General features: G+C 46.6%; 1 protein-coding gene across 1 annotated transcript in view; it reads left to right on the top strand.

Moving 5' to 3' along the window:
• The window catches only part of SLC22A23 (solute carrier family 22 member 23), a 190,703-nt gene that overhangs the window by 156,718 nt on the left and 21,889 nt on the right, over nt 1-12,096 (top strand). The window contains 1 exon segment of the mRNA XM_033216068.1: nt 5,507-5,634. Coding sequence (XP_033071959.1) covers nt 5,507-5,634 — 128 coding nt within the window.

The following is a 12,096-nucleotide window of genomic DNA, read 5'->3' as shown; positions in this document are numbered from 1 at the left end:
TAGAACATATTCCTCCTATCTCTTGTAATTTTGTATCCTTTAATCAATCTCTCCCTATTCCTCTTCCCCCTACCCTTCCTAGGATACTCTGTTCTACTTTTCACTTCCATGGGATCATCTTTTTTGAGCTTCCACCTGAGTGAGAACATGTAGCGTTTAATTTTCTGTATCTGGCTTATTTCACTTAACATAATGTCTTTCAGTTCCATCCATGATGCCGCAAATGACAGGATTTCATTCTTTTTTTTACAGCTGAATAGTATTCCATTGTGTATATATACCACATTTTCTTTTTCCAGTCATCTGTGTTAGACACCTAGGTTGATTCCATATCTTAGCTACTGCAAATAATGCTGCAATAAACTCAGGGTGCAGATATCTCTTTGACTGATTTCCTTTCCTTTGGATAAATGCCTGTAGTGGGATTCCTGAATCATGAGGTGGTTGTTTGTAGTTTTTCGAGGAACCTCTGTACTGTTCTCCATAGTGGCTGTACTAGTTTACATTCCCACCAACATCATATGAGAGTTCCCTTTCTCCACATCATTGCCAGCATTTTTTTTTTTTTTTTTTTTTTTGTCTTTTTGATAATAGCCATCCTAACTGGGGTGAGTTGATACCTCATTGTGGTTTTGATTTGCATTCCCCTGATGATTAGTGATGTTGACCTTTTTTTTAATATATGTTTGTTGGCCATTTGTGTCTTCTTTTGAGAAATGTCTATTCAGATTATTGTCCATTTTTTAAATCAGGTTGTTTCTTTTTTTGCTGTTGAGGTGTTTGAGTTCGTCATATGTTCCAGATGTTAATCCCCTGTCAGATGAATAGTTTGCAAAGATTTTTCTCTCATTCTGTAGGTTGTGTTTTCAGTCTGTTGATTGTTTCCTTTGCTGTGAAGAAGGTTTTAGTTTCTCCAGGATCAGCTGTATGGTAGAACACAAAACAAGTCTCAAAAACTTTTTAAAAATCAAAATCATGCCAAGTATCCTATATGACCATAATGGACTAAAACTAGAAATCAGATAACAAGAGGAACATGCAAAACTGTAAAAATACATGGAAACTGAACAACATACTCATGAACAACCGATGGGCAAAGGAAGAAATTAAGAAGGAAACTAAAAAATTTCTTGATGCAAATGAAAATAGAAACACAATATATTAAAACCTGTGGGACACAGCAAAAGCAGTATTAACAGGCAGGTTTATGGCAACAAATGCCTACATCAAAAAACTAGAGAGATTTCACATAAACAACCCAATAATGTATTTCAAGGTACTAGAAAAGCAAGAACAAGCCAAACTCAAAAGTAGTAGAGGGAAAGAAATAATGAAGACCAGAGCAGTCATACATGAAATTGAGACTAACAAAACCAAAGAGAAGATCAATGAAATAAAAAGTTGGTTTTCTTGAAAAGATTTTAAAAACTCATAAACTGCTAGGTAGATTAAGAAAAAGACAGAGAAGACCCAAATAAATAACATCAGAAACAAAAAAGACATCACAACAGATACCACGGAAATACAAAGAATCATCAGAGACTACTATGAATACCTATATGCCAATAAATTCAAAAACCTAAAGGAAATGGATAAATTCCTGACACATACAACCTCCGTGATTGAGCCAAGAAGAAATAGAAAGACTGAACAGATAAATAACAAGTAATGAGATTGAATCAGTCATAAAAGTCTTCCAAAAAAGAAAAGTCCAGGACCAGACGGCTTCACTGCTGAATTCTACTGAAACTTTAAAATTTTAATACCAACTCTTTTCAAACTATTCCCCAAAAAAATGAAACAGAAGGAATTCTTCCAACTCATTTTACAAGGGCTTTATCTTGAAGGCAAAATGGCACCACTCAAATGTCCATACTCAAATATGCTGCATTTTGGATCCTCCCTGAACTGTCACCTCCTATCCTGGCTTCAAAACTGTGTGTAGTGAGCACATCTCCACTGTTCTCCCCTCTCGGTGGGTAACACCTGAGGATAAATCAAGGAACAGGACTTGAGATTGCTGGGGGCAATGAAAAAGTTATGTCCTCTTGTGGAAGCTCTGTCCTGCTCGTTCACACCACCTGTGCCCTCAGTCCTGGGCAGTGGCCCTTGGGGGTCCTGGCCCTAGGGGTTGGAAGGTGGGGCTACAGCTCCTCCTCCATTGTGTCATCTGGGCCTTGTTCTTCATTTATGGTCTCGATTTTCAAAATCCATCTCCTGCCATGGAGTTCCACAAGCATTTGATATAAATTTTAACTATTTTGAAAGGACACAAATGTCCACGTTGTATGCCATATTTCAAGACTGCAGAGACTGCCTGCAAAATCGCTTGTGCTGTCATATTACCATATTTATATATATTCATATATTGTTTCTTAGATAAGCAAAAATTCTCATAGAAATCACAAAATATTTAGAATCAAATCACAAATGTATTGCAAATGATAATACTTAGACGAATTTTGAAGCCTTCAATACACTGATGAGAAAAATTACTAATAATGACCTCTGTGTCTATCCTGAGAAATTAGAAAAGATACGAAACCCAAATGCACCAGAAAGATGGAAATACCGTAGATCAGAACTTAAACTACGGGGAGTTGACATTTGTGTTAGGTTATTTTATTATAAAGAAAAGATCTGATTTTTAAATTACAGCAAAATGTGAATACTATATCATATTAATGTCAAGTATCTGAGGTTTCTATTTGCTTGTATTATGTTATTCAAAATTAATTTTTGTAGCTAGAGGCCAGTAAAACAAACATTAACTGTGAGTATTTAAAAAAAAAAATCAGTGCCTGCAAATGCATTTGGGACTTCCTTGTGAGATGACTGGAGGCCTGCCCATTCCACACGGCCCTCCTGCCTTCCATGCACCTGCTCAGCAGGACAGCTTTTAGCTCTTCAGGAAGCTCCCAAATGAGTTATCATTCAGATCAGACCATCCCAAAGGTACCATCGAATTCAGGGGGAACCACCTCATCATGTAAAACGCAGTCACAAGCAGATAGAAATTTGGACTTTTTTCAAATAGGTAAGGAGGAAGCAGTAGTTATTAGATATCAGTAATGATGTGACTTTGGCATAAAAATTTTCTACTTCTCACAGTCTGTTCCTGCTGCTTCAACAAAATACCTTAGCCTGGATGATTTATAAACAACAGAAATGTATTGCCCGCAGTTCTGAAGGCTGAGATGTCCAGGATGAAGGCACCAGCAGATTCTGTGTCTGGCAAGCGTGTGTGGCTCGTAGATGGAGCCCTTCTATATGTCCTCACATGAGGGAAGGGGCAAGGCACTCCTCTTCAGCCTCCCGTTCTCATGACCCCTAAAGGCCCTAATAAAGGCTCTGTCTCTTAATACTATCACATTGGGGTTTAGTTTCCAATATATGAATTTGGGCCGGGGTGAGGGAAACACCATTAATACTTTTTCTAGCTGTTAGATTCATTTTAAAACTCTCCTGAGGCCGGGCACGGTGGCTCACGCCTGTAATCCCAGCATTTTAGGAGGCAGAGGCAGGTGGATCACGAGGTCAGGAGTTTGAGACCAGCCTGACCAACATGGTGAAACCCCATCTGTACTAAAAATACAAAAATTAGCCAGGCATGGTGGTGCGCGCCTGTAATCCCAGCTACTAGGGAGGCTGAGGCAGGAGAATCGCTTGAACCCAGCAGGGGGAGGTTGCAGTGAGCTGAGATCACACCACTGCACTCCAGCCTGGCGTGCAGCAAGACTTCATCTCAAAAAAAAAAAACTATCCTGAGTTTGAGTTTGCAAAGCAGATGTTCGGTAGTTACAGTAACTTTTTTTTTTTTTTTTGAAAAGGAGTCTCGCTCCTCTGTCTCCCAGGCTGGAGTGCAGTGGCCGGATCTCAGCTCACTGCAAGCTCCGCCTCCCGGGTTTATGCCATTCTCCTGCCTCAGCCTCCCGAGTAGCTGGGACTACCGGCGCTCGCCACCTCACCTGGCTAGTTTTTTTGTATTTTTTAGTAGAGACGGGGTTTCACCGTGTTAGCCAGGATGGTCTCGATCTTCTGACCTCGTGACCCACCCGTCTCAGCCTCCCAAAGTGCTGGGATTACAGGCTTGAGCCACCGCACCCAGCCACAATAACTTCTTACCAGCATCCATCGTGACTTTCCTGACACAATTTTAACTAAAATAAAGTGAAGTGATAACTAGAACACTGAGGGCTACAAGAAGCTAGGACTGTCATCTTGAGCTTTGATTTCTACTTTTTGTCTCTCCCAAACAGTCAAGGGTCAGCTGCCTGTTTTGCAATAAAGTATTATTAGCCCATAGCCACACCCACTACCATACATCCACTCTCAGGCCACAAGGCCAAGATGAGGAGAGACCATTTCACCCTTGAAGTCTAAAATATTGATGACTTTTGCAGAGATAGTATGCCAGCTCCTGCTCTGTGCAGTCACGGTGTTCTCTGAGCAGCTCGTAAATATTGTCATAAATGTAAATTTATAAAATTAATTGATAATAAAATGCTGGCTTTCTTGTATTGGGGCGCCTCACAAGATTCCGTCTTTAAAAAAAAACAGATTCTGTTGCTTTGGTAAAACTTGAAAACCACTGTATTGTGGCATCATCTGAGGGCAAAGTGACATGCAGTTAGCAGTAACATGTGAATAGCTCTGAAGGAAAACCCTGGGAGACTGAGCCTTCATGTTCCACAACTGAAAATAACTGCAGGTTGGTCATATTTGGAAGTAATTTTTTAAATGTAAAATCATCCTATTACTATTTATTGTGACAAAATACAACAAAAGCAGCAGCCTTCCGTGAGTTGTTTCTCCGTGCGTTACTTTGAAAGGTATACACTGATTTCTTGACACAACTGGTACGAATGTTGTTCATATCTGCTACTCTGTTACATTGTTTGAATTATTTTTTATTTTTGTAATTGACACATAGTAATTGCACATATTTATGGGGTACACAGTGATGGTGCAATGCGTAGAATGTAAAATGATCAGATCGGGGTAATTATCATGCCCATCATCGCAAATATCACTTTTTCGTGTTGGGAACATTGAACATCCTCCTTCTAGCTATGTGAAACTGTCTATTATTAGTAACTATGGTCATCCTACAGTGGCATAGAACATTAGAACTTGTCCCTCCTACCTCGCTATAATTTTGTATCCTTCAACCAACCTCTCCCTATCCCATTTCCCCTGACCTTTCCCAGTCTCTAGTATCCTCTGTTCTACTTTTTACTTCTAGGAGATCACCTTTTTTTAAGCTTCTGTATGTGGGTGAGAACATGTGCTTTTTAATTTTTGTTAAGGTCTCGATTTTTACACTTTGGGAAAGAAAATTGGGAATGTTTTAGTGCCCAGGGTTTCATCTCCCCCAATGAGGCTGATGCCCAGCTGGAGACCGACCGCCACCTGCCTGGGAAGCTCCCAGGCCACACCTAAGCCACGCTTCCCGGTGCCGTGCAGAATCGGAAGACATTCACCGATCTCCTTTATGTCTTTAAAGGATATTCCCCGAGTCCCTCCGGTGGCTGATGGCCACCCAGCAGTTTGAGTCTGCAAAGAGGCTGATCCTCCACTTCACACAGAAGAATCGCATGAACCCTGAGGGCGACATCAAGGGTGTGATGCCAGGTGAGCACACCGCGGGCTGCCCAGGGCAGGAGCTCAGAGAGGCACCACGGGGCAGGTCCCTGACACCTGGGCTGGTTTTGTTGCACAAACAACTGTTTTAACCAGCTGTGCAATTCTCCTCTGACCTTTTGGCCTGCACAAGGGCAATGTAGCAGCCTTGACATTCTCTCCACTTTCTAGGTGTTGTTTCTTTCATGATCAAGTCCAGCACGCTCTGGATCTCCTCCTCTCCTGCCTAAATCCAGAAGCGAGCTGTGAGCCCAATATACACTGTTCAAGGGAATATCTGACTGTCTGGCCCGTAGCCTGCCAGGTCTAAACACTGCCAGAGCGTTGGCTCAGGGTGTAGATGGCCCATGACCTCACCTTTCCTAAGCATGACCTTCAAAGAGCCACCATTGTCTTTACCTGGCCATGACCTATTTGTTGGGCAGCTGAAGACAGGAAAGGTGAAATGTTTTTGGATAGTCGTTCAGATCCATAGAATTCCTGTGTGTCAGGAGCGTTACCACAGCTAGGTGGGGGTTCTCAACCTGAGGATCCACGTTTCACCAGGAGGTTGTTAAAATCCAGATTCCTGGGCCTCTCCCTGGAACCCAGAGATTCTGACCTATTTGATTTGGGATAAGCCCTGAGAACTTGCATTTCTAATAAGCACTAGAAGAGATTCTGACACAAGTGGTATACAGATCTCCGTGTGAAGGTCACTGGTGGGCTCCACGCTCTGACTCACTGCCCTCACTGAAGAGCTGGGATAGACAGTTGTTATAAAATTCCCTGGGAAAATAACCTCCAGGCCATTGTCCAAGAGAGAATGTGCTCATTTTCCCCCATGCCAGAAATGCTTGTGATGATGATTCATTCATTGAATCAACAGGTGTTTACTAAATGCCTGCTGTGTTTCAGGCACTGTTCTAGAGCAGAGAAGACAGGCAACGCCTTGCTCTCACGGAGCTTGCAGGCAGGTGGGGCACGCAGACAGGGAGTTACGTGTGCATACGTCAGGAGGAGTGAAACAGCAGGGTGGAGGGATAGAGGGTAGCAGGGAGGGACCACAGTCAGAGTGGCTGCGGAAGCTTCGCTCTCAGGGCGCAGGTACAGGGACCTGAGTGAGGTGGGAGAATGAGCCCTGCAGGTATCCATTTATGGCGGGAAGGGATCCACAGGAACCCCAAATCAGAGAAGCCCTTGGTGCCTGGACAGGCCTCTCGTTAGACTCCCAGTCCAGAAGATCGGGGACGCTAGGGCACGAGAAGCTCCTTGGTGCTACCGTAGCTCAGCCAGGATGTCATCCTCTGCCTCAACTTGTGCAGTGACCTGAGAGTCAGCACACCCAGGCTGGACCACGTGCTGGGCGGGGCGGGGCGGGGCGGGGCCTACCCAGGGACACCTGAAGCTTTTGCTTCGCTGGACCAAAGAAGGATGTTTGCCAGGTCTGGTTGACATGAAGGGTGCTGAGTGTTGGTGCATCTGTGGTCCCTTTTTAATCCAGGGACAGTGATGAGAAACAAGATGACACTCACATGGCACTTACATGTCAGCTACTTTTCTAAGTGATTTGCAAATATTAACTCATATTTAATATTTAGTCCCAAGCGCTTCGCGTGTGTTATTGCTCCGTGACAGCCTATGAGAAAGGCACTATAATTAGCCCCATTTGCCGATGAGGAAGCGAGAGCACAGAGAGGCTGAGTAGCTTCCAGAGGTCACAAAGCTGCTGAAAAGCTGAGCGAGGATTTGACCTGCAAAGTCCAGCAGGGGTGGCTTTGCCATGCTGCTGTAACACGAGGGAGAGCTCCGGGTAGACACGAACTTCCCTGCTCTGAGCAGCGAGTACTCAGTCGGGGTTTCTCCAGCGGGGCCGTGCTTGCTCGTTTTGGACGGTCCAGATGGCTTTCCCAGATGTCCCCAGACCTCACTCGTTAGCAGGCTAATGCTCTTAGGCTTACAGTACAATTTGTTTGTGGCATTTCCCTAATGAAGCCATCACACTCCGCTTTTTTCACGTTAAAATATTGTCTGCGAATAGCTTGTTTTCCCAATCCTAATTACACTGATTCATTTCCCTCCTATATTTGGAAAGTGGTATTAGATCCTTTTTAAACATGTATTTCTTTGCTCATGAGTTTTGCTGGTCCTTATTCCCGTTGCAGAGTCCCAGGCAGGAGGCTGGGTGAGAGGTAGTTGGTGACATGTGACTTAACAAAGAGGAGGGAGGCTTCGCCTCCATGGGCAGCGGCCCTCAGGCCGTCACTCTGCCCCGCAGCCCTTCACGGCGGCCTCCGCTCTCTGCCGCCCCCGGCTGTCAGGTGTGTTGATGGCAGCACGATGGCAGGGCTGCTGAGTGCTGGGGGAAGGCAGCGTGTCCTTCAGCTGCTACGTCTCCCACTTCCAGCTTCCTCCACCCAGACTCGGTTTTCTGCATGGAATCTTCCTCCCATCACCTCATCTAATCCCACAGCCAACACCTGCTGCGAGCCTCGTGTCTGTCACCCTCTCGTGCCCTGGCCGGCTGGCTGGGCTCCCAGCTTTGTTCCATCCTCCCTGCCACCACGTCACACATGATCTGATCACATCACCACCGGCTTCAAGCCTCTCCAGTGCCTCCCAGTGCGTTTCGGGTAGACCTCAGGTCCTCCAGGTCACTGTAGAGGCCCTCTCTGATCTCTGCCTCCAGCCGCCTCACACCCTGGCCTTCATTTGGCTCCCAGGACACACCACCATCTTCCTCTCCACAGGGCCCTCCCCGTGCACACTCCCTGTCCTCTCAGCTCCCACTCTTGGCCAGCTCCTCAGAGACCAAGTCAGCCCTCCGGTTATTCACCGTTACAGCTTCAGCACTTCTCCCCGCTTCCCCTCATCCCAGCTATGACGAGTAATTGCAGGGTTCCTTATTAATGCCTGTCACCCCTGCAGAGCGGCAAGGCCAGGCAAGGCAGGGCCTCTGTCTGTAGAGCCAGCCACTTCTGTACCCCCAGCAGCAGCCCAGCCGAAGGCCTGACGCGTAGCAGGCGTGCCATGAATATTTATGGGCTAAACGAACCCAGGGCTCCTGTAGTAAGGAAAGGTTAGGACTGTGGTTGCATCACCTCTGGGTAGGTGAGCGTCTCGGGCCTGGCTGGCGATATATGTAGGGGTCCAGCGGGGCTGCTCGCTGCCCCGTCAGTACATCCTAACCTTGAATTTATGCCAGGGGAAAACCTGATGTTCCCAAATTTCTCGTTTCCTTGTCTATTTTAAAGCTGTCCTTGGTTTATCTTCTAGCAAGTCTGATGTTCTCAGTGTCCCGTGCAGCTAAGTTACTTTAGATATGTGGGTGTGTTCCTGAGCATCAATCTCTCAATGTCAGTCCTGCAACCTTCGTATCACATAATGTGCCCAAGTGCTGACAGCACTCCTGTGTCATAATTCCTGAGGTTTCCAGCATTTCTAGCAGGAGTAAAAGGCCCGCTGGTTCCCAATGTGGCCGTGCGGCCAGCAGCCTAGTGCAGAAGCGAGACCCAGGATGAGTGCCACACACAAGACTGTGCCTTCAGTTCTGCAGGCTGAGCTTCCCTTATCCAGAATGCTTGGGACCAGAAGTGTTTCGGGGAGTGGATGTTTTAGGATTTGGGGATATTTGTATTATACTTACTGGTTGAGCTTTCCAAATTCAAAACTCCCAAGTCTAAATGCTCCAGTGAGCATTTCCTTTCAGAATCATGTGGGTGCTCAAAAGATTCTCAATTTTAGAGCATTTCAGGCTTCAGATGTTGGGACGTAGAATGCTCAGCTGGTAGTAAGATGAGCAAAAAGTCACTGGACAGTGACTGCCAGGCATGGAAGAAGCGCTTCATGTGCATGTCATCTGCAGCTGAGCTTCACAAGGGAAAGGAGCCATTCTCCTGCTTTACAGGAACAGAATGGGTCCAAAGAGGCTGAGCACTGGGGACAGTAACTCCACCATCCCTCTGAGTGCCTCCTATCTTCTCTCCTTGTGGGGAGCCACGTGCAGGGTACAGGCATCCTCCGTCCTCAGCATCAGTCCTCTCCGGGCAGCCTCATGCCTTATCCCCGAGAAGCCAACCTGCCCAGCATTGCCAGGATGCACGGCTGAGTCTGTGTGATCCGAGCGTCCCCATCTTAGCCCCGTGTGGGGCTCCCCACTACCCTTAGCAATGACAGAACTTGGGTTTTGTCCTGACCTGCCTCACTAGGCCTTAACAATCTGTTCAGATCCTGAGATGACAAGAGAGTGGATGTGTCAGGCCACCTCCACGTTCCACACTAGGTACCTTGCCCAAGTCACACCACCTGTAAGTGATGAAAGCAAGATCTGACCCCAGGCAGGCTGCACAGGGCCCTCGCTCTGCAGACGACCGCCACGGCTCACTCAGAGGACTCGGGTTAGGTGGAGCCTGTGTCTGGGCAGACGAGGACAGAGATGACAGAGGTCGGCGGTTGCCAGGTCGGTTGCTGAAGGCTTGGCTAGACGTTGAAGACTGTGCTGTCTGAGGTGACTTCGTGATCAGATTCCTATGGACGCTTATCTTCCACTTGTTTTCAAAGCACATTTATTCAAGCGGCCGAGTGGCGCCATCTCAATCCGTCCCGGAGGGGAGAAGGGCTGCGTAGAAGAGGCAGCGGCTGCTTTTTCTACTTCCCAACACGGGTGTGGGGCTCAGAGCTGCCTCCTTGGAGCGTTTAGTGTGCTTTTTTAATGACTCTTGTGGCAGAGATGGCAGCATCCCTTCTTCCCCTTCCTTTTCTCTTTTTCTCCTCCTCCTGCTCGTTGTTCTCCTCCTTTTTCTTTTCTTGCTTTCTGTCTCTATAACTCATGGTTTTCCAATTTCACCCCTAACGCACTAGCATCATCCACTAGGATGACAACAAAGCCGGTTTATCTCACACCCCCACGCAAGCCAATTCCAGTTCTCCTCTACGTGTTTTCCCTGCTCCTCCCAAGCCTCGTCTTGGGCAAGGGACCACTGCCTCCTCTGCTCTCCTAGGAGGCCTGATTTACCTCTCACAGCAGATGGCCAAATGTGGAGAGGCCGTGTCCTCCTCCCAGCGAGTCAGCAGGGTCGTCAGGGCCTCCTTTCCCTTCCTCTGTTGGTGAAGAGGAGGTGGGAGATGTTGGGTTCACTGAGCCTGAGGCAGGAGGACACGTGCTCCCCGAGTGCTCCTGGAGTCCGCACCAAGTTCTCCCAGCCAGCCAGGCAGTGCTTCATCCTACTTCACAGATGAGCAGCTGGGCTCAGGGCAAGGACAGCGTAGCTTTTCCAAGGAGCCAGCCAGAAGTGCAGAAGCTGGGTTCCTGCCCGGGCTCATCAGGCCCCTCACAGCACCCAGACCTCAGCCCCGACTACACGAGGATCCGTGAAAATGCGGAGCCACTGGGGCTGCAGGGTGGAGTTGGACATACCTGGCTCATCAAAATTCAGTAGGCTCAACATCAGTTTTGGTTGGAAAATTTTCTGATGGCTCTAAGTTGAGCAGGCCCATGTGTCCTCCTCCTCCTCTGTCTCGAAGAGCGCACGGGAGCCGGGTGCTCACATCAGCAAATCCTGGATGCCAGTGCCCCACAACCTGGCCGGGCTCCCTGTTGCCCATTCATTTCCATGTGTGAGGAGTTCAGAGAAGTCCCTAGATGTCCATCTGATATCTGGACAGACAAAAAGGCCTCTTGGATTCAGCTACCATTGAGGGTGTTAGAGCCATCTGAAGTGTCCATAACATAGAGCTTGTGGATTTGGGGCCCAGAAGAACAGACAATGCTGTAGAAGCTTCATGTTGTTGTTGACAGGCTGGTGATATGAGTCACTGGTAGTAAGATAAGCAAAAAGTCACTGGACAGTGACTCTGCCAGGCACGGGAGGAAGCACTTCGTGTGCTTCCTGACAACATATCAATAGCCCTGGAAAGGTCAATCTAATTCCACTTAGAAGAATTCAGTTACCTCTGCAGACTACAGTCAATTTTTTAGACTGGGTTCTAGGTTTAATTTTATTTAAAAAGCTCAGGTCATAATGCAATTGTTATTGCTTCTTTAACATCATACTTCATAAACAAGAACATATCAGGAGTTCAGTTTGGGGTATATATTTTTTAAACTTTAAACTTATATGGACTTGCTAACGGACATTTAAATTTTCTTCTCGGAAGGCTCCCATGGCGATAAAACGTAGCTGTTAGAGCTGGTTTCTGATGAGATCTATAATAGCAAAGATACTCAGATCATCAGATCCAAGGTTTTCTGTTAACCATGATCTTTTCAAGCTCGTTACAAAATTAGTTTTTTTAACCATAGAGAAACTGTGCCCGTAGTCAAAGTAGCCCATTTTTGCTAAGGAAAAAAATGGTCAGGAGACCTTGGGAGCTGAGAGGGTCCGTGGACCAGCAGCTGAAATGCCGGCCCTGTGGGCTTGCATACAGACCTCAGTCTTTACACCTAAGTATGGGAAAGAAGAAAGTTCTGGAAAC

Source organism: Trachypithecus francoisi, unplaced genomic scaffold, assembly GCF_009764315.1.
Source record: "Trachypithecus francoisi isolate TF-2019V2 unplaced genomic scaffold, Tfra_2.0 Lachesis_group10, whole genome shotgun sequence".
Lineage (NCBI taxonomy): Eukaryota > Metazoa > Chordata > Mammalia > Primates > Cercopithecidae > Trachypithecus > Trachypithecus francoisi.
Note: the sequence above shows the minus strand (reverse complement) of the source record. Positions and strands in the feature narration are given on the sequence as shown.